General features: G+C 38.1%; 2 protein-coding genes across 4 annotated transcripts; both read left to right on the forward strand.

Annotated features, from left to right (window-relative positions):
* The first annotated feature begins 1,397 nt into the window (after positions 1-1,397).
* LOC116260983 (alpha-glucan water dikinase 2) lies at positions 1,398-18,143 on the forward strand. The gene is made up of 31 exons (XM_031639540.2): positions 1,398-1,707; positions 1,792-1,901; positions 1,985-2,063; positions 2,306-2,397; positions 2,497-2,650; positions 3,525-3,842; positions 3,925-4,035; positions 4,349-4,447; positions 5,349-5,483; positions 5,756-5,844; positions 6,039-6,173; positions 6,847-7,009; positions 7,103-7,192; positions 7,275-7,460; positions 8,682-8,753; positions 8,851-8,904; positions 9,069-9,128; positions 11,359-11,511; positions 11,638-11,721; positions 12,092-12,268; positions 12,450-12,556; positions 12,759-12,972; positions 13,271-13,374; positions 13,480-13,609; positions 15,014-15,139; positions 15,881-15,991; positions 16,304-16,402; positions 16,889-17,062; positions 17,128-17,220; positions 17,383-17,501; positions 17,660-18,143. Exons 1-31 carry the CDS (start codon positions 1,657-1,659, stop codon positions 17,862-17,864), a joined length of 3,894 nt encoding a protein of 1,297 aa, XP_031495400.1. The 5' UTR covers positions 1,398-1,656; the 3' UTR covers positions 17,865-18,143.
* A 2,656-nt stretch (positions 18,144-20,799) lies between these two features.
* On the forward strand, positions 20,800-23,277 carry LOC116259951 (uncharacterized). Of its 3 annotated transcripts, none has more exons than XM_031637985.2 (2): positions 20,800-21,393; positions 21,476-23,277. In XM_031637985.2, the coding sequence occupies exon 2, from the start codon at positions 21,788-21,790 to the stop codon at positions 22,754-22,756; it is 969 nt and encodes a 322-aa protein (XP_031493845.1). In that variant the 5' UTR covers positions 20,800-21,393; positions 21,476-21,787; the 3' UTR covers positions 22,757-23,277. The 3 variants fall into 3 exon arrangements, with proteins under 3 accessions (XP_031493845.1, XP_031493847.1, XP_031493846.1); XM_031637987.2 differs by having other exon boundaries at positions 20,800-21,339; positions 21,449-23,277; XM_031637986.2 differs by having other exon boundaries at positions 20,800-21,339.

A 23,277-nucleotide genomic window follows, 5' to 3' on the forward strand; every position in this document is an offset into this window, starting at 1 on the left:
AGAGAGAGAGAGAGAGTATGTGGTTGTCAGCTGTCCCACTCGAGGTAACATCAACATGCAACAAGGAAGACCAAGATGTGATACTTGATGACTGCATGCAGCTTATAAGTCATAAAGATAGATAGATTCGAAAGTTCTCAGGCATGAAAAAGCAGCTTACAATTCTAAAAAATATAGATTCGTAAATTCTCAAGCATGAAAAAGCAGAGTTGCGTGGTTAATTTCCCATAGAAATACTAAAAACTTAAGAAGGATCGAGACGAGAAAGCGAGTCACCTCACCTGCCCAAAAATTACAGCCTTTACGTATTGCAAGCGCTCGCGCACGGAAGCGAAGAAAGCGAGGCTTTTCCTCTTGGCTCTCTCTCCCAGTGATTGCTCCTGCCGCGGCGGCAGCTTCCTCTTCTCTCTCCTTTCGTCCATGGGATTGGGACGTCGTCGCTTTGGCTCTTGCCCGGACATCGTTTATTTTGTAGAGCGAGAGTTTTCTCCTGTGCAGAGCAAGGGGGTGGCGTGCACTGAGTTCGAGCCCGACACGTGGGAGCGCCTACAACGTGTAGATGAAGTACCCGGCCGAAGTGTCAATTTTTCTTGCATTTTAGTCTTTGCAAAGATTAAGTGGTGCTTGACATTTAATTTGTCTTTTATTCTAATCAACTTTAATTCTTAGTTTGACGGTGCATAAAATCCTTTTATATGTGTATAATGAAAAGGCATTGAATGTTTTAGTAACAATGAATCACCACTTAACTTTTAAATGTTAGTAAATAAGCACCCAAGCTTGAAAGAAATTTTTAAAGTCACATGTTGGTATAACATAAATTTTTGATATGTAACGAAAATATTCCTCACTTGATCCACCAAGGATTTTTTTGTGTATATGAACATTATTTTTGCCATTTTATATCAGAGTAGGTATTTTTCATTCAATAAGAGGCATTTTGACAATCTTTCTTGGCCTATATATTAATCGAGCAACGTTTTTTATTTGCTCATCCACCAGGCGTCTTTGTATGAACTTTTCTATATAAAATCACAAGCATCTCTCTCTTTAATTATCAAATAAATCCAATTTCCTGTTTTAAAACTGCTTCTACCTCTTTATAAATTATGAGGAATTAGACCATATGGAGCTCTAAACCATTTGATTTGGTTGTAGGTACATATTAGTTATGATACGTTGATTTTTATATTTTAAAAAGTTTTTAGAAATTAAGTTCGTTTAAAACTATTGAGGTATTGTCCGACGTCGACTCCAAGATCCAAACTCAAACCAATCTTCGACCTCAAAGGCGTTTCTTCTTGCCGTTCTGCCACTCAGCGGAGTCAGCGCGGGATAGCGTTCAAGAAACGCTAACGGTACAGAACACAATTCGTCTCGTAATTAAAGTCCTATTTCCCGCGCACAGAAAGAATGTCGCCCACTTCGCGATCTCATCCGATGAAGAATCCGAGTTATCTTTTCTTCCTTTTCCGGAAAGAAGAATCCGCTTTTCGTCTTTCTGATTGTCTTTTTCGTAGCTGCCGTTAAGAATAGGATTCGTCATCCACCGTCTCTTTCCAAGATTTTGTATAAAGCTTGAATCTCATTTCTTCCTTATACGTCCATCCATTTTGATTACGAGGAATTGCGATCGGCCGCTTACCTCTCCGAGGGATGTCGACGGTCCTTCACAAATTTGACATCGAAGGAGGATCTAAATTGCAGGCAGGCTTGCTGTCGTCGGTTTTATTGGAACTGTGATTTTGTGACCACTGTTCTCAGTCTACGATAGTTTCTTCGATTTTGTAGGTTAATGTGCTCAGGAATGTGAACGGTTATGTGACTAGGGTTGATTTCCGGCTTTCTAACTGTTCCAGGCCGCTAGTTCTTCACTGGGGTGGACTTTATCCTGCGAGCACGTGAGCTTCAAATCTAGAATTCCTGTTTTTCTTTTACTATTGGACGAATTGACATTGTCGGAATTTATAAACTCTTTGATCAGGAACTGGGTGCTCCCAACGGATCGTCCGCCTGGGACAAAGAACTATAGGGACTGGGCCTTGCAGACTCCATTTACTAAGGTACAGCCTTCATTGCCCAATTGGCTGAGCTGAATCTGTTATGGATGCCCGATGTAGTCGATGAATTCTATGACTGTAAACCCATGATTGCTAGCTTTTATTTATCTTCTTTATGAGTAATTTATAGGTTGTTTCCACAAAATTCGAAAGATTTTTGCTCCGCCTTCTAGTGCAATTTCTATGTATCTGTAGCAACGACTCATTTCCTGGATGCTAATGTGCTTTTTGTATTTGAACTGCAGAGTGGTGATATGTTTCTAGTCACAATTGAAGTAAGGGATCCTAAATTGCACGCTGTTGAATTTGTTCTTAAGGATGAAGCACATAACAAATGGTTGGTCGTCAATAGGGTTTGGTTTTTTACATGGCGCCAGAACTATGGGGCGTCTTAGGACGTTTTTACGGGTGCTTACTCCGTTGTGAAAACTTTCAGGTTTAAACATAATAACAAGAACTTCCAGATTGACATATCAAAGCAAGATGTACGTCCTTCTAATGCATCTATACCTCCTGAGCTGGTAGAACAGAAAGCATACTTGCTATGGGAGAGCAAGGGAAGGCCTAGGAACTCGCCAGAGCAAGCAAAGGTATTGCTTCTTGTTTCTCCTGCTCTCTTTTGGGATACTGTAAAGGTAAAAGCAACATATACCCAATGCGTGATCCTAGTTGTAAACATGAATTTGGTTGAAATTCATACAAATACACCCAGCTTGGGGCATACGAAGGTTTTGACCTGTAGGTCTTACATTGTTTCTTAAGTTCAAATTAGCAATGATTGAGTCATGAATAACTGTAGCATGACGCTGGAAACTAGAAGATGGTTATCAACATGATGAAGAAATCAGTTCCCGATCATAACAAACTTTGGCCAGGGTTATGCGGTGGAGGCCAATGTAGCAAAAGAGATGAAAGCAACTAGTTGGAGTAGAACATTTTGACAGATGGAATAGTGAACCTACTCAAACAGTTGAGAAACAAGAAATAGCAAAAGTAAGCCTAGCAAGATTTCCATAAATGAGTTTTTGACATTTTGTGTATGGTAACACGAGGACATGTGCTACCCTTAAAATGCATCTTCACCCGCAAGTGGGCCTATAAGAATTCCAGAAACAAATGTTGGAGCAAGAAGAAGGCATATCAGTTATTTGAACAAGAACGGAACACCTAAATTTTTAGTTGACTTTTCCTTAAAATTGAAACTTTACATTTTATGGAACACCATATGCATATACTGTATATTTCTAGTAAAGTTCATTTTTTCTTAAATTACTTGCTATTAAAGACAAGCTGAAGATTTGTGACTTCCTTATGATCCTAGACTTAATCTTCCATGTTGACATTTATTATGTAAATTTAAATGCGAGCTCTCAGCCTGCTAAAATGGCATTAAGGTAGTTTTCGACCTCTGAATGTTATGTACTCTTTTAATGTGGTTATTCTAACACTTATTTAAATTTGCAGCAAGACTACAATTATGCGATGAGGGAGCTTCAGGATCAGTTAGCAAAAGGAATTTCCATATCAGAACTTCAGAATTCTTTGCAAGCAAAAAGCAATGAAAAAGCTGATTATAAGAAAACTGATGGACTCTTGAATTCCCCTTCCTTTAGAAGACATGATGTTTCCGAGTGGTTGAATAAATGTCCTGAATCACATGAGAAGGCCACCAAATTATCACCTCCAACGATGCTGAATCTAATTGAGAAGTCCATTGGCCATTTAGATGGAGGAGTGGAGGTCCTAAGGCACAAACTGAATGATAGCAATACAGAACTGACGGTCAGTTTAAGAAAGTTCACATGGATTTGAAAGGTTTTATTTCCCTTTATTGTGCGGTTTCATCTTCATTTTACTGGGACAGGTTTTCCAAGGTACTATTAAGGAAGAAAATCATATGCTGTTTGTGGTGAACATGAAAGGAAATCTTGTGCTTCATTGGGGGATAGTGAAGCCATCATCAGGTGAATGGTTGGTGAGTCAAGCACAAACTCTCCTTGATTTCTTTAGCATGCTTCCCTGAATTTCTCAGTGGTCATTGTAACCTACCTACGTATATGGGTTTGGTGGCTGTGACCTGCTTCAAGGATAAGTATTCTGGTTTCCTCTCACAGCTTTAAATAAAAAAATGTGTGAATTGCTCCAACTTGCTTCCCATTGTTCGGAAGCATTATTTGCTTGTATTTTGGAATATTGGAGAAATAAAATAATATATCTGTTCAGATTACTGTTGAAGTTGGTGATTGATCATTAGAGATAGTACTACATGTTCACGTTTTAAGCTGCAGGTTCCTCCTTTGGAAATTGTACCTGAAAAGTCAAGGATGCTAGATTGTGCATGTCAAACTTACTTTAAGGATATTGCCAGTGCAGCTGGAGCTTTACAGGTATAATTTTCTCCACTTAGATGGAAAAGCTTTATGAATTTAAACTTGTGGTATCTAGGGCTTGGCATCCAGTTGGGCTGGGCAGCGCGATAAGGGCCCAGTGGGCGCAAATGGATATTCACCGGGCCCATTAATAATTGGGTCAGGCAGGGCCAGGCCTGGGATTTATCAGGTATCAGGCTGAAATTGTTGCTCAGTACGCGGCCTGACTATTTTCTTATTAATTTTTTTTACCTTATTTAAAGACCTCAAGATACAACTCACAAGAGCTCTTTTTATAATTGTTCACCATGGAGGCCTTCTTCAATGGCCATCAATACTGAACTAAACTCCCTTAACATTGAACAACATGCAGCTTTTCAAAACATAGACTTTTTAAAAAGGCGTGGAAAAAGACAAAAAGAAAGGCCTCACCTTTTTATTCCTGCACTGATGAAAACTAAAGAGGGTTAACCTTTTAGTCTATTATAAAAAGAACATCAATCTACTCGAGTTTTCCTCATGAAACCCATATGCCAGTTGATATATATTAAACAATGAAAATAAAAAATAAAAAAAGGACAAATCTCATTAGGCCTGATGGCGCTCATTAGACCGAAGGCAGCACACGGACCTGGCCTGTTAACTTGTTTGGTCGGTTCTAACAAATCTCAGCCCGACGGACCGATTTCTGTGCCTCAGCCTGGCCCATTCGGACTGGCACCCTACTGGTCTGTCGGGTACTTGGCCCAATGCCCAGCCTTGGTGGGTAGCATGATTATTGCATTACTGTGTTCATGAGAGAGCCAATATGTAAATATGTCCATGGATGTTGTAGAACTGTCTTTTAGAGCTGTTGGCTGCTGGTAATTCTATATATTTGAGAGCTCCTAATATGCACATTTTCGCTTTTCTGTGACAGTTCGTGGATATAAATTTCGGTAGAAGCAATGTCAGTGCAATGCAGTTTATACTGTGGACTGGATCTTCCTGGATAAAAAACAATGGATCAAATTTTCAAATTAATCTTCAATTACTGGGCTCAAAATGTGGAAAGGTTGTTCAATATTCTCGCTGCACTCCTTTTCTTAGTCATATGTTGCCTAAGTGCCTACTGTTTTGTCCTAAATGAGTGATGTCCTAGATGAGTGTATGGTCACCCATCATCTGCAAAGAGTAATATTCTAAGGATATATATGTGTTCCCTTTTTATGTAAAATTGATAATGTGCCATTTTCTTGCATCAGCTAATTTTCAAATGATTTTGGCTTAGCTTAGGTTTGTGATTCCACATTTGATTAACACGATTCTTGGTCTTTTGTAGAGCAGGGATCTGGAGAAGGAGATAAATTTGTCAAGTGGTTGCTTGATGAAATTTCTGAAAAAGAGAAGGAAGCTGAGAGATCACTAATGCACAGGTGATTTTTTGTGCATATGATGTTTAGTCTAGAATTGGTTAGCTGTACCATTCATGTGCCACTCATCCTTTCTTTGTAACTTCAGAATCGTTGAAATCTTTAAGGGTAAAATATGGATGTAAGTTTCAGCCTTTGGGCACATCTAAAAGTTGTTTTGCTTTTTTTTTTTTTGGGGCATGACTGTGGCTTTTCAGATTTAACATTGCAACAGAGTTGACACAGCGGGCCATTAAAGAAGGGGAGCTGGGTCTCATAGGAATTCTTGTTTGGCTGAGATTCATGGCTACCAGACAACTCACATGGAACAAGAACTACAATGTAAAACCACGGTAGGTATTTCCATTCTAGACTGCTCTTTTGGGGGCCATTTGCTTTTCTGAAATTCCATTACATTATATTTTAGTGTTAGCCCTAGTCCATAGCCAGTCATTTGTAAGCAGTTTTCTAGTTGACAGTAATGTGGTACAAGTACAACCCCAGTTGTTCTCCACATTAGCATATGAGCTTAATCGACCTTGAAGCTTTCAGCATCCTAACAAACATGTGTCAGTCCATTTCTCATGCTTAGTGCACCAAGCAAAGCTCCTTATGCATATTATATTCTACGGGTCACATGAGGTTACTCTTATGGCTCAATTTTTACTGGGTTGGAATCCAAATAGAGCCATATCCTCCCCTTCCTCCCTTCTCTCCCTCTGTGCAGGCATGTGTTTTTCTGCCCATTGTCTAGACTTAGATGGTGAGACTTGTCAAACATCAATGTTCATTTTTTCTGCATGATGCTGTTTTTGCATTTATCTGTTATTTAACTTAGTCCATCTCGTGAGCAGAAACTAGCATTAAGTTTTGTGTTTCATTATGTCAATGAATCACTGTAATTATTCATTAGCCTCTAGCATTTTCTGGTCGTATTGTAAAGAAGCTGTATGTGCTTCTCTGTTTTATTGTAATTGCATTTCCCTTTGTATTAAATTAATCAGTGGAACTTTTTGGACTGTACAGTGAGATTAGTGCATCTCAAGACAGGCTCACAGATTTATTGCAAAGAATATATGCTGATAGAGTGGAATTAAGAGAAATTGTCAGGCTCATTATGTCCTCCGTAGGACGTGGAGGCCAAGGTGATGTGGGACAGAGAATACGAGATGAAATTCTGGTGCTTCAGGTAGCAACTCCCTGTATGTGGTTTCTTCTACTTTTTTCTCTTAGAATGATGCTTGTGACAAACTTTATGATCTCAAAAGTCATCATTATGCAGAGAAAAAATGGCTGTAAAGGTGGAATGATGGAGGAGTGGCATCAAAAATTGCACAACAACACAAGCCCCGATGATGTCATAATCTGCCAAGTAATTTTTTCTTTTCCCTGAACACATTCTCATTTTTCAAAAATAATGATCAACTCAAGTTTCTTTGAACCTTTTGGTCCAGGCTCTATTGGACTGTGTTAAAGCTGATTTTAAAATAGATGTTTATTGGAGGACATTGAATGCAAATGGCATTACTAAACAAAGACTTGCAAGCTATGACCGTCCAATAAGATCAGAGCCTTACTTCACATCCAGTTCTAAAGATGGTCTTGTTCGTGATCTGACATCCTACTTAAAGACATTGAAGGTATGAAGTTGAATGGCATGATATATTACCTCCTTTTATGCATAGACACAAACTCAAGTGTGAGCTATTAAACATGCTGGTCTGCTACCATTGTTGGTCCTGTAAACTAGGAATTATCTTTCTATAAGAGTGCAGTGACGCAAGTTATTTCTAATGGTTAAGACTTAACATTTTTGGTTTATAGCACCATTTTTGGTTTATAGCACCATTTTTGGTTTATATGGTGCACTGTTGCAGTTGCACTATTTGTTCATTTTTTAGAGGATTCTGCATACACAATGACATATATCAATAACATCTTTATTTTTTGTCATTTTTCTTGCTTTTGCACATGGACTATACCACTTTTATTAGTCAAATATGCTTGCAATGTCAGCAATTTTCCCTTGCGGCATATTGAGATGGAAAAAGAAAATTCCATTGCATGGCTGCTTATTGGGGCATTCTTGTTTCTTTCACATGCATCAAACGTGCATTGGGAATAAAGTATTAACAGCTTTCAGTAGTTTGTTTCTGAGCTGCAGTAAACAATAGGGTTCATTCTTGTGATATACAATAGCAACTGTAGATTTCCTGTCGGTAACATGCCTTTCATTGAAAATGGCAAAAGCCACTTCCATGATGATCTAGTTCATTTTTCAAGAGATTCTTTGTTCCATATAAAGAACACGTGAACATTGTTATCCACAGTAGTTTCTTGCCAATCTCAAAGTTATGCATACTTGCTCTTCTAGGTCTGAAGTGGTTGCGCACCAGGAAAACAAATAGATGGGAATGCATGTTATCATACTATAAGTATAAATAAGGCCACTTTTTCAGAGTATCAAGAACTTATCTTTAGGTGGATGAATAATTTAAGTAGTTGCTATTGGCTTTGGACTTTGTTTGGCTGGGACCTGTCCAAGAAAATGAGAATATGTTGATTTTCTTAGATCACACGTGCATGTGTTTTGTGATTCATATATTCTGAATACAGGATAGGACATGCTTGGTTGGAACCAGTTCAGTGCACTATAAGCTATTTATGTTTTCTTTTAGTACACATGCACGTAACAAACAAATGTATGTACAATTGGTCATTCAGAATACTGAGTAGGTACTTCATATGATATCATGCATCAAACCACATGGTCACAAGGTAGTCACTCCAATTGCTGGGCCATAATTTTACATCAGATCAAATAACTTGGTCACTGCTAAATATTTGTCAATTTTGTTTAGGCTGTTCACTCTGGTGCAGATCTTGATGCTGCAATTGCAGCTTGTTTGGGGAAACCAGTTCACCATCAAGAGGTTGGTCAGAACTACCTCATTCTCATTGGTTGATCAAGAGGTTTCTGGCATTTACTTGAAGTATTGTTTGATATTGATTCAAATTTCAAAATCATAGGATGCAGTATTTGCACATTATGGTAGCAACAGTGGCCTACCCCCATCATTACAGGTAATATCATATCTGATAACATTTACTTTTGCAGAAATCCGAACTACTATTTGAAAAGCCATTCTCTTCAAATTAATGACAAATTGGCAACAAATTGATGAATAATTTAATGAAATTGTGTCTCATAGCCTTGAGCGTAACATAAGTATTTTTTTTTTATCCAGGAATCCCTCCAGTTTGTGCAAGCACATGTTGATGACCGTGATGTTGGTCCTCTATTGGAGGTATTCTTGTCAATAAATTTTCTTTATTTTCAGTGGTAACCTGCATGCACATGGAAAAGGAAATGCCTCATGCAATTGCACGTTCTTTCACATGCAAAGTTGGAGATGGAAGCACCATACCCTGGTATTGTATGGTGTGAACCAATATTATCTGCTGAAAGTGCGATAGCTTTTGTGGACAGTGTTGTTCATCTTCTGGTAGTTGTGGGCATTGGTTAAGTTGTTGTGTGGGATGAACTATGAGAAAATTGATCAGGATGTAGTAGCTAACCGTTGGTAATGGTGTCTCTGGCCCAATACTCCATAGAAGGTCTCACCTTGATGACTGGAAACCAACCATTCAAAATAACACTGTCCCTCATGTACTAGAAAAGAACCTGGATTTACCTATTCATAGGGTTGCGCTTAGAAGACCAGATAAAGATGGGATGTCCTGTTACCTGTATAAGGATAGCACTTCTCAGTATTCGGGTTGTTTGTGGCATGTTTGACACTCAGTAGCATTCAGGAACTCCAAGATAAAAGCTGGTCATTTTTACAATCCCACATCTGCTTCTCTATCATTTTGAAGTATTTTAATATATTAAATTCTGCTTCTAGTATGTTCTGTGTTTATGTATACTAAATCACAGCATCTAGAATAACATATTCTGGTCCTGAAAATTTTGGGTGGATCCACTAATGTGCCTAGATAGTGTCACTAAACCCAAAGTTTGTGACATCCAAGTTCTAAGGTCTGCAACCTAACTTTTTCTGCTTGGAGAAGAAATAATCATCAATGGCTGTAAATATCACAACCAATTTGTCTCATGAGGTTGGTTTTACTGCAAGTGTGGGCTAGAGTCTACAACTCCCGAACATTATTGTGGACTCATCGCCATTTCAAATGAAGTTCATATTAAGGATTTATTGTCAAAAAGGTAAGTTAGAAAACTCAACAGAAGTTCCCCTGGAACATGATATCCATTTGTCCTAAAGCCATTCCAAACAACTTGCTGAGTTGGGAGGATACCCATAGGTAGAGTCTCTTCATGCAAACTCTCAAACATGTGGGGGCAAATCCAGATGTACAAACTTATGGAGAAAGTTTAGATAGGGATTGTGTGCTTGTTGCCCAAGTTCTCTCTGATGCATGAGATGATGTAAGGAATACTAAAGGACAAGTAGAATCGCAAAGTGTCCCTTGAACGTGATGCATATCACTGAGGCTTCCATGACTAGGCAATGGCACAAGACTCTTGTTACTGCTTTTAGTTATGGGCACTTGCAGGCACCTTTGACATTCAAATAATCTGTTTCTGGATGTCGTGTCTCAGATGAACTTTATGTGCAGTTTCTCTGTTTTTCTTTTTTCTTCATAGACCTTAAGAAGGTCATAGAAAGTTCCTTAACCTTCATCTGAATAAGTAAACTACAAGCCCCATTATCGAGATTTAAGTTTTGCTGTAATTTGTATGAATAAATGGAACCAAGATCTTTAACAATCACACTTATTTTAGATGGATTGAGGCCATAGAGATTGCTCATGTACAAGTTATTTGAAGGATCATTAGTCACAGCTTACTTGAATTTAGATGGTATACATAATTATATATAAGGATAGTGGAAGCATCGATGATTGAACAATCCAGTTTGACTATTAGCAAAGGGATAAATTTAAGAAATTAACTTGCCTTTTGTTGTATGACTTACAATTCAGAGCAGACACATCAATTATTCTGCTTTCATCTACTGTCAAAATCGATTGGAATTCTAGCTCAACATTAAATGTTTCTAGATGGAGATCTTCAAATAATTAATGAAGAGAAAATATTCTCGTGATATTTCTATGTTAAAACTTAAAAGTATGACTTAAGAGCAGAACATATGGTTCAAACTTCAACCATTGATTATTTCTTTATCCATCTGTCAAGGCTTCATATTCTGACAAAGATATAAGTGTTTGTAGTTGGTCATACTGTTTCTCAACAAAAAAGCAAATTTTTATTATATGCTGATGATATATGTATTAGATGAAAATTTGGACATGCATGCATGACTTTCATAAGTGAAGAACACTTCCTCGTGGAGGTTATGAAAGTAGGGAGTGATGATACTTCTGGAAACTATAGGTTATCCCTATGAAGTACATGCTCTGTTCAAATACAAATAAGATAGTTCTTTCCGCTGCCTGCACTGCTCTTTTACAGGTCTCATAAAAAAAAAAATTAATTTCCAATGGTTCCTACAGAAAATATTGGTATCTCGTGTAGCATTACGACCCATTTTGCTCAGATCACAAGGAAGGTCAAAGGATCTTTTGTTTCTGGATATTGCTTTGGATTCAACTGTCAGGACTTGCATGGAAAGAGGATATGATGCCCTCAAGAATGGTCAGCCTCAGGTATTGTTCTTTCTTCGTTTGACAGGTGAAGGATGAGTAGGAAAATTTATCCAACATTTATTTATGTCCAAATTTACTGCATTGTTTTTTGTTCCTCTGAAGCTCATCTTTTTACTGATGCCACAGGCTATTATGTACTTATTCTCTTTGGTGCTTGAAAATGTCTGCTTATCATCTGCAAAGAATGAAGATTTCATCTATTGCATAAAGGTACACAAATTTGTTCCCTCAAGAATTCAGAAGGTTGAGTCATTTTCAAGATTTTTCCAATGGAGAGACAAGCTTGAATACCAAAATTGGAGTGAATTCGTCCATTTTCTTTTCTCATTTGTAAATCTATTCTCATTCCTCTGGCAACCAAATGATTTTAGTTATTTTATTTCCTTGCTTTGCTTCTTGTTTTCATTTTTAACCATGAAATTCTTACATGTATCCAGCAAACTTTGTTAACATACTTGATGACTTTTGCTGTCTTTATCCAGTTGTAACTTGTCTATTTCCCAAAATTTAGATTTACCATGTGCTTAGTTGCGTTTTTGCATTAATATTTATTTCTTTTTATGTTTGTGCTTTTACAAAGGACTGGTATCGTGTTTGCGAGTTGTGCAAACAAAATGGCGAGCAGTGGGCTTTACAAACGAAGGCTGTCATGGACCGAGTACGTCTTGCACTGTTAGATAAGGCTGACTACTACCACACGAATATTCAACCAAGTACACAGTATCTTGGTGTCCTGCTAGGAGTTGAAAAATGGGCGGTAGGGGCTTCTTTCTCTTGCATGTTACAATATTCTTACTGACGAGTGCCCTCCTTCTTGGCTCATTGAAAGAAAATTTTGGCTTACTGCAATTTCGTCAATAGTTCATTTGGCTGTTTTCATGCATGTCACCTTATGTGAAAAGTGGAAATATTTACTTAATTCTATTTTCCTTTTCTAGATTGATATTTTCACTGAGGAATTAATACGGGGTGGCTCAGATGCATGCCTCTCTGTGCTTCTCAATCATCTTGATCCTGTCGTCCGTAAACTTGCAAATTTAGGCTGGTAGCTAGCTCCCCAACTGAACATCTTTGCTTATAGTCATTTTGACTAGTATTTGTCTATCTTGACTGAATGAATTTCTTTTGTATCATTTTGTCCTCAATCTAGGAACACTTTTGGTCATTTTCTTTGGGATTTACGGACATATCTTGTTTTTTTGAAGTTCCATGATGAAAATCGAGATTTTTTCTTTAAACTCATGCAGTTGGCAGATCATCAGTTCTGTTGAAGTTTGTGGCTTCGTGACTGTTGTAGATGAACTTTTTAAGTTTCAATCTACTATTTATAAGAGGCCTACCATTATAATTGCAAATAGAGTGAGTGGAGACGAAGAAATTCCTGATGGTGTAGTTGCTGTCTTGACACCTGACATGCCAGATATTCTTTCTCACATTTCAGTGCGTGCAAGGAACAGCCAGGTATGGTAGGTGAAACAGTTTGTTAATAGTATATATTAGAAGGCTTACTGGAGTTGTTTACACATTTTTGTTGTTGCAATATCAGAAAGTATGTGACTGCACGTGCTTACTCATCATTCAGTTCCCATTGCTTACCATAGCTTACAGGTGTAACTTGCATAGTATGTGTTCAAATGGTTGGAAAGTTCTTGCTTAAAATGAAATACAGGATGCTGGCACTGGGCACTAAGGAGCATCATCACATTTTTGGATTTGAACATTCATGGGTTGCTATTGAAGTTCGATAAGGATACTGCAGGTGTGCTTTGCTACTTGCTTTGATCAAAGCATCCTCAGGGATCTGAGAGCAAAGGAAGGGAAAGCGATAACTATACGGCCTAGTGGAGGACAATTGGTTTACAGGTATGCAACTTAAGTGTCCAAATCTGCCAACATATTTTGTTTTTCCATGTCTTATCTCCACCCCTTTTTTCTTCCTTATTTGGCTATTCTTTTCTAAACCTGCAGTGAATCGATCAATCCAAGTCTATCACTTGATTCCTCAGTTGTGTGCTCAATTCCTCATGGATTCTCACTTAAGAAAAAAAAGTTCGGTGGTAGATATGCCATATCATTAGATGAATTCACCATTGAAACTGTAAGTATTTGTAGACGATGCTTAATTTTGCTCACCAAAGCATGAGGACATTTCATTTTTCTTTTTTGGTTAAGATGAATGAAATTCTAATGTTATACCAAATGGATATGAATAGAAAGGCATGCAAGTCATTTATTCGCCCCTTGACCAAATGCATTCCTTTTGATGAATAAGAAATACTCTCCTATTGTCCCCAGAATTGTCTGTAGTTGCAGTACCTGTTTTTGCAAGCTGGGTTTGTAAAGTAGAACATCCTCCCACTAAGACCAGGATAAACACTACATATTTCCAGTTTTCCCTTATTTTCTTTTAAAATAAAATCGACATCCTTGAACTAAAGGATATGCAACAGTGGAATTGGTTAGAACAGTAATTTATGCTGCCGTCTTCCATATCAAGTCACATAAAATAAGATTGGTAAGAATTTTGGAACGAGTAACTATCAAAATAGCAAAATGTATGGCCAGGATTGTAACGGACTGCTACTATGAACCATTACAGAACGAATATGAGACTCACATGCTGATATACAGTCTCTTCTATTTTCCACTTAAAACGTTCCAATGTTACCCACCTCATTTCTATTTGCAAGCAGCTCGCATTGCCTGAGTAACTGAAATAGACAATTGATAACACTAATTATGATATATACACTTCTAATATTTTAGGTTTTATGACTCCTGGGCTTTCTAGGAAAGGTCACTGAAAATGGTTCTCATATCCTATAGCTAGGGCTGGACAGTGAGTCAAGTAACTTGAGCTCGACTTGTATAAGCTCAGACGAATGAGTTGATTTCTAACCGAAGGGTGAACTCATTTAGTTGGTCTATCTATATGTGTGTGTTTGTGTGTCGGTATATATACACACGCACACACACTCCTGCTGGCATTCTTCTTGTCTCTTCAAAATAAATTTTACAAAAGTAGAGATTCTTTAGTTTGGGTCGGTTAGGCTGGAGTTTGTCCATGCCAAGTTCAAGTTAGTGGACTATAGCTTGAGCCAAGTTCAGGCTAAGCTTGGGCCAGACCTTTTCAGACTTGAACGCAGCTCGAGCAGTTGTTACATTACATGTTCTTAACATGTCAAAATATCTGCTTGCTTCCAGTCAAAATTTCCAATATATGCTAAAACTTACCAGCTGCAGCAAATAACAAGAAACCATGTGATATCTCCATTAAGCATTTTATTTTCATAATTTCTACAGTATTATCTTTTTATGTTTTTTTTTATACATGCATGTGTGTAGCCTTTGCAAATAATATGTGAACCTCGATGCATGTGGGGCATTTGGAACTCTTTTACACTTGTCATGTTTATTTCGTACGTACTAGTTGTTGGTTTGACAGCCTTCTTTGGTTTCAAGATGGTCATTGCTTCATTTTGACCTTATCTCGTCCTTACAGGTGGGTGCCAAATCACGAAACTTAAGATACCTCAAAGGAAAATTACCACCTTGGGTCCATGTTCCAACATCTATTGCTATCCCCTTTGGAGTATTCGAGACCATTCTGATGCTAGTTGAGAATAAGGTAATTTTCTCATTTTATTTGCAGGTTGTGCCATACTGATCAAGGTTACTCTGCTTCTTTCATTTGAACTTGGTTGATCATTATATTTGCATGAAGTCAACTGTGGTTTATTGCATAAATGAAACCAATTATAAATAGACCTTGTAGTTTCACACTGAAAAATTACTGTTTTGGGTAACTGAAGCTTGTGTGTGCAAGTGATTTCGATATTGGGAAGTTTTGAGTCTGCTTCAATATGAAAGGGGATTATTCAAAAAAGGGAGCTATGATGGGGATCCATTGGCATTCTTCACTATTTAGGTTATCCTGAAAGGTAGATGACTGGTAACAAAATTTGACAAATTTGACCAAAATGCCACTGTAGTTGACTGTAATCTGGAGTCAGTCAAAAAAATAATTGCAAAGATTGAAATTTGCTAAAAATAATCTCATTGCGCATATGCAGACTCGTGCACATCCGAAGGCTGAAATAGTTAAACAGAGTATTTTGCCAAATAAATCTCAACAAACGCTTGTCATGGACATGCAGATGACGTTTTTACCATTTTTCAACCATGTGAAACAGAAACAAAAAGTTCAAATATTCAGTTATCCTTTTCATAGCGTGTGTTTGCGGGCTTTGTTGCAGGTTATTTTGCTGCTTCTAGATGTGACCTAATCTGAAATGAGGAAAAGCATTCCACCCTTTACTATGCTTTGTTAGTATCTACACTTTACATTGACAGAATTTGGTTTGTATAGGATGAAGCAAAGAGGATTTCCTCATTGAGCAGATGTTTAGATGCTGGTGACCTTTCGAAACTTCGAGAAATACAAAAATGTGTCCTCCAGTTGAAAGCACCCGCTCAGCTGGTAAGAGTGCCCATAAAAAACTTTTCAAAATGGTTATAAATGCTACACTTGCATATTGCCTTCACCTTTTTCTTTTTTACTGATCCAATCTTGGCTAATGCAAGTTTTTGTGTGAAACAAACTTAATCACTTATGCCCTGTTAAATAAATCCTGGTATGCTATCTACAAAATTAATTTAGGTCCTTTGGTACTTTTAATTTACTTCATGTAGTGAACGTGTTTCCAATATGATATTCTTGGTAACTTTGTTCTATCCTAATCCGTTAGAAAATAATCAGACCTTCTTCTGGTGAAATACATTTCAAATGCAGATTAATGAACTCAAGAACAAGATGAAACTCGCAAACATGTCTTGGCCTGGTGATGAGGGGGAAAAAAGATGGAAGGAATCCTGGGAAGCAATAAAAAAGGTTTGCTTTTGCATCTTTTAGATTTAGCCGATGTCATATCATTGTGACTGTGTTGAAGACATGTTTGTTCCCAAAAGGTTTTTGTGAAGATGATGATAGACATATTTCAAGTGTTCATTTTTCTGGGGAATGCAACATTACCTGTCTGCATGTAAGCACCATAGTTTAAGTATGCATAACCTTAGGTTCGTGCTTCACCAGTCCGTGTAAAGAGAAGAAAGGGCAACACTAGTTGTAGGCAGAGGATACCATTGATGCCCTATATATTTAACAATGGCTAGACATTCAGTATATTCTCTCCTCGACATGCAGAAGTGATCTCATGAAGGCATATTGGCAACTCTTCTGGATTTTCTTTTTCTTTTTCTTTTCCATTTCAGGGTAGTCATATCAGTTGATTCCTGTATCTGAAAAGAGTGAGAAAATAAACTTATAACAGGTATAGTTCTGCACTACAAAGTAACTACCTTCAATTTGACCTAACAGGTATGGGCTTCAAAGTGGAACGAGAGAGCCTATATTAGCAGCAGGAAAGCTAAAGTAAATCACCAGGATATTTGTATGGCTGTCCTCATCCAAGAAATTGTTTGTGCTGATTATGCATTTGTTATTCACACGAAAAATCCTTCATCTGGAGACAGTTCAGAGATATATGCAGAGGTATGTTAGATGTATTTTAGCATTAATCCAGAACCAGGATTAAACTTCGTTCCTTCTGCCAATAGGTGGTCAAAGGATTGGGAGAATCCTTAGTCGGTGCATATCCCGGACGTGCTATGAGCTTTGTCACCAAAAAGTCAAATTTGAAGGCGCCCAAGGTAAAAATATGTGCATGGAACTTTCGAAGAACATTTAACTGGTTTAAAAGCTAGGCATAGACATGTATGGCTGTCTTCAGTTTTCCCTAAAAAAGCTGTACACAGGGAGAGAGAGAGAGAGAGAGGTTTTATGTTGGTGGTTGACTTGCTTCTGCTTTTTAGGTTACTGGATACCCGAGTAAACAAATAGGCCTATACATAAAGAGAAAATCCATCATATTCAGGTCAGATTCAAACGGCGAAGATTTAGAAGGCTATGCTGGTGCAGGACTGTATGACAGGCAAGTACTAATGCTAGATTACCAACACAGTTATTCATAAATGTAATTTTCGAAATGAACAAATTTTTTTTTTTCCATGATCTTTGGCCTTTGAAATTCTCTCAGTGTTGTCATAAACAGTCGACATCTGTGACCATGATTGTTGGTTGTTGGTGCAGTGTGCCCTTGGACAGAGAGGATAAAGTTGTTCTGGATTATTCAACCGACAAGTTAATAGTTGATAGAAGCTATCAGTCCTCCATACTGTCAAAGATTGCAGAGGTTGGGAAAATCATTGAGAGTCTATATGGATCTGCCCAGGACATTGAAGGGGTTGTGAAAGATGGACAGATTTATGTTGTTCAAGCGCGACCTCAAGTATGACAAGAAATCGCTCTCAGGGAAATAAAGTTTGTCAAAGATGCCGAAGCTTCTCATCAATAAATAGGTGGATATTTCTTGTTTCTGAAAGAACCAAACCGGATGCCGTGGTGCTTAATCTGGGCTATTTCTTATCATTGCAACGCTGTATTTGATAAAAATAAAATCTCATTAGAAATAATAACTTCTGTTTCTTATCTTTCCGTATCTCTTGCCTTTGATTGGTACAGAGTTTGGAAAATGTCTATATAATTCTGCTGTAGTTTATAAACTTAATAACTTAACCTGGTCTCTGAATTGTGATTTCGGAAGGACAGAGTATAGCATGAACAATGAACTCACCAACAATTTCTTCAGACTCGAAATTTCCTTTTTTCAATTGATCAACTGTAGATGTTACTATGGACGATGTGAAGGACATTCTGTGACTGTCAGTGGGCACCCATTCCGACGAACATGGGCTGAACAATGTTAAGAAAATGCCCGTGATACTTTCAAGATACAAATTTTAACGTGACATTCTTAGATCACAACACGCCTCATTCTTAAACAGCTGTCGCATCTCTATGTATGTTCACTGTTAGCATGATGCGTGAGGCTTGACGCTCAGAGAGCACCCACAATTAAAAAGAAATCAATTTTTTTTTTAAACGTCATTGGCTTTTAAGTTTTCACTATTTGTATGTTTCGTATCTATCTTTATTTATAAAATTATTTTTACTTTTTTTGTTTTATGAGAAATCAATCTCTTGCTCCCTTGGTTTAAAATTAAGTTGAAGAGGTCGAGCTCAATAGGCAAGCCACCCTCCCCTTTTTATTTTTCCCAGTCAAAGTTTAGATCAGAGGGGTGGATTTGGATATGGATTTAACAATGTTCAATCGAAAGTTTGATCCAAGACCGCATCGTAGGCAGAAAACCATGTCAAGGGCCTTTGCGTGACTATATATTTGTAGATCGTAGCGGTCAGGATGCATATTCGTCGCAGCCAGAAAATTCAGTCCCCCTAAAACAACCGGTGGCCCCTTGTTTTACAAGAATCGAACGAAACAGCGAGGCCATCATTCATTATAATATAAAGTGATGTGCAATATATTTTTTTATAAAAGTTAGTAAAATTGCAGATGAAAGTTGACATTAAGGTCCTTGTTTCAACAGTGAATTCGTAAGTGGAAAACAGCATATAGCAAAAATCAAAGGGTTGAATTTATTTGTTTAATGTAATAATGCATTCCCTTGTTTGGGCTGGGTAATACCACTTTGGAGGAACTGGCTTTACGTTAACTTATGGGCTTCTGGTGTATATATATATATATATATATATATATAACTAAAGTTAATAAGCTATCTAATCAAAATCATTCAGTCCATCATGATGAAAGATTAAAAGAAAAACAAGAAATTAAAAAGGTGATGAACATTTTCAGCATCTAATATCAGTTCATCCTTTTTTCTTTATGTTTTTCTCTTAACCATCCATCAGCCCTAGTTAGATAATTAAGTGACTATCAATAACCAAAGTCACCGTTATATATATAATTCTTTTATGACAAACATCCAATAGACTTAATTACACCCTTTGGGATTATGTTGAGATTATGCAACGAGACGTACCATGAGAAATTTGAATTGTGGCAGTTTTTTCTTTTCCTTTTACAACCAATAACAACTAAAGTAACCCCTCATCGCTATATTAAGAAAGTTTTACCTTTTCTCCTATACCTTAACGTCTAGGTATGAAGAACAAAGTGACTAAGGATGATGCCATGTATTAGACTAGAGTCTACTTACTTGCTCAGATAATAATAGTACAAGATAAGCCATGAACATGAAACAAGAGTTGAAAAGATTCTTCACCTGAATCTTTTCAGAAACTTAGTGGGGTCTTCACATTTGGACTTGTTCACTGGTTAACACGAAGAAAAAGCGGTGGGTCTGAAGTTGGACTCGGAAATTGCAGAGCCCTTGTCCCTTGTACTGTCCGGCGACTCTGCTTTCACCCGTTGTGATGTGCCAGGCTGCCCACTGACCTGCCTTTTGTAAGTCAATAATATAAATACATTTTATCGTGTATCGACTGAGAATTTATCTCAGGAAAATGTTCTCTCCAATACCAAAAACAAATCTCATGTCAGTAAGATTCTTGGTCGCGTCTCATACTTTGCTGAAAAGTCTGCTACTTGAAATCATGCTAAATAATAAATATTCCACTTTCACTTTTACAGGCCTTTCAAAGTGAAGCAACACATCATTCACTCTTAGAAGGAAAAGACTATTGATGCCATTCTTTTGAATTTTTAACTTGCGAATAAGCCAAGAAATGGTTACCATTTAGTAGAAAAGCGAGGTGCGCATGAACAATCGAAAGTAGGATGCTTACGTTTGAAATTAGTTTCGACCTAGGAATGGAAATTTCCCTGACACGACCTCTGGTTCAGACTTTGAGGGGTCCTTTCGCTTGCTTCCCCGTTGATGGCGACATCTTATGTCATTTTGTATTATCATCAGATAATTTATGACTATGTGGTTAGAGAGAGAGAGAGAGAGAGAGAGAGAGGGTACCCCGAATGCAGTCGGATTTGGTGTTGCTTTCTGTAGTGTGTTTATAAAATTTCGCCAAGTAGACTTGGTTGAACTGAAGTTCAGAATCATAAAATGCAAATTTAAGTTATAATTTTGGCAGAATAATTGGGAAAACGAAGGCTGTGAAGTTGGATCAATTCTTGACTCAAAACATGTTTTCCCGAGCTTGTTTTGTAAAATTTAGTAGAGGAACTCGCTTTTATTCAAAAAAAAAATTACAGGTAACCAAGTTAAAGAGCCATCAGGTTCAAACTATCTTTACCAATTTAAACAGAACTTCATATAGAATCCGAAAAGTTGGCAACGCTGCAGATGGATCCAAGCAAATAGTTGGGGAACCGGTGACATTGTAGGGAAAGAGGGAATGCATTGAATACTGGGAATGGCGAGTATGGAGTCGTAACTGGTAAATTCATTCTAAACGGTAAGAACACAATCGTGTCTCTTCTAGAGAGAGAGAGAGAGGGAGTCGTCTTTTGCGTGGTAATTACCGAACCACTGTGCGTTACGATTTGCACGCCTGAAGTAGTTACCAATATTCAAGCAGTGTCCGCTCACCTTCTGCAACATGCCCTTCTCAGAATACCACCAAAACTCTCTCTCTCTCTTTCTCTCTGAAGCCCCTCACCTCATCTTCGGCCTGCCCCCTTATCTGATACACCAAAAACATCACTCTCTCTCTCTCTGTCTCTGGACCAGCAATTCTGCCTCTTCTTATTCTTATAGCTTCCTCTTATTCAAAAGCTTCTGCACCCTTATCTGAAACACCACCAAGAACCTCTCTATCTCCCTCTCTCATGCCGTCTGGTCCCACATCGTTCTGATGATGTACGGCAGTACGGGCCTTAATTGCTGACGGAATATTAGAACCATTCGGTAGTTCAGTCATTGAGTCGAGTAAGTTCCTCTTTTTGGTTGTTCAGTTGGTGGGATGCTTTGGGCGTGCATTTGGTATGTCTTTGCCCTTCGACACTGATTCTTCCTTTTTCTTCTTTGGAAACTGAAGAGAAATGTCCGTTTGTGATACCTGCAGCGTGTACCGTTGATCAGGAGGGGATCTTTGGTTATTGTCCGTTGCGAAATTTCTTGCTACTGATTCCGGTGTATGTGTAGGGGTGCTGAAGAAATCTTTAATCTCAGAAAGATCCACCAAGGGAATGGAACAATATCTGCTTACTTAAGTTTGTCTGTGTAGCTTCAGTTAATCTAGTGAGCCAGTGTGAAGTTCTTTTGGGGATTGAAGCAAGATTAATATGTGCAGTTCTTGGATCTTGTATCCTGTTTCTTTCACTTGCATGGTCGATTCCTAGAATTTTTGGAATATTTGAATGCTATTGAGGAATAAATGGGAAAAACACCAGCATTTAGTTGCACGGAACAGAGTAGAAAATTTGAATGTAGATGTGTTTCTTATGACTCGCTTATGTTGAATACGGTGATCTTGGTCCTGTTCTTCTTCTTGGGGTGGAAAATCTTTGAAATTAGTACCCAGTGCAAGTCTCTGAACAGGTGCTATGGTCAGCTCGAGAAGAATCTAGCTGATGGCTTCAGATGTGATGGAAGGGGATCTTTAAATGGATACCTGGCAGATTCAAAGGGACTCACTATGGGAAATCATGATGGAACCAGAGAGTCTGATCAAGCAAGAGAGGGGACCTCTGGAAATGGATCACCAATGTGCAATGACTCTTTCGTTTCTTGTTCCTGTGAAGAGTTTCCCATGAGCAGATGCAGGGATGGCAGCACTGGCATTAGAATGCAAGACTTGATCGATGACAACCATGACGAGGCTGATCTGAACCTGGAAATTTCAGCTGATCGAAGGATGGCGGAGATTGAAGTTCATGAAAATCCTGAAGGTGAACAGGATCTGGATTCTGCTGCATTGAGAAGGGCGATAAAAATTGAACAAGGTTACCGGGCTGCGGCTTATTTGGAGCTTGAAAAGGAGAGGAAAGCTGCTGCTTCTGCTGCTCACGAGGCAATGGTGATGATACTTCGACTACAAAATGAGAAACATTTAATAGAGTTGCAAGCACAACAGCAACAAAGAGAAGCCCAACAGAGGCAGCTTTATGATGAAGAAGTGATTCAGTCACTTCGTGAAATTATATCAAAACAGGAACTAGAAAGGGAAGAACTAGAGGACCAGTTAACGAAGATGCGAAGGAAAGTGTATTCTGCTAATTCTGCTGATGACGTTGATCAATGGATTAGGAACATGTCAGCCCCATCTACACCTATTCCCGAAAATAACATATCTGACCATGTGTGTGGTTTCATGAAGGATGCAGAAGCTCATCAGGCTTCTTAATACAGCAGCACCGTATTGACCGGATGCCTTTGGCAGATGATGAATCCTCTACAGGGGAACAGGGCCAAGAAGCTTAAGTACTTGGTGGAGGAAACAAATACTCCATCAACCTCCAAAATTTCTACTTCTTTATGGGTCTTGTGGAGTTGGTTTGAGTGGAGGGCCAAGATCGAATTTCCAAGTGATTGCTTTTTCTTTACTCTCTATTTCAAATTTTGACCATTCAGGTGTACAGCAGAAGTGGCAATTATCAAGCTGATAAAGAAAGCTTTGATGCAAACAGCTACTGGTCATTGAAGCCATTAATGCACCAAGTTGATCGCCATTTAGATGGAAAGTCTTGAACTGCCTTAGAATTGACGCGTTCTGAACAGTGCTCGTGTAGTCATTAAGTGGTTTAATCTTTGTACGAAGAGGAAGAAATTAGGGATCGCATTATATGCTTCTTCACAATATCTTTTAAGACTTGAGAATTAATCAGTTTTGCAATATACGAAAAGGAAATTGAAGCTTGATAGATA

The sequence above is a fragment of the Nymphaea colorata genome, chromosome 9 (genome assembly GCF_008831285.2).
Source record: "Nymphaea colorata isolate Beijing-Zhang1983 chromosome 9, ASM883128v2, whole genome shotgun sequence".
NCBI classification, from domain to species: domain Eukaryota; kingdom Viridiplantae; phylum Streptophyta; class Magnoliopsida; order Nymphaeales; family Nymphaeaceae; genus Nymphaea; species Nymphaea colorata.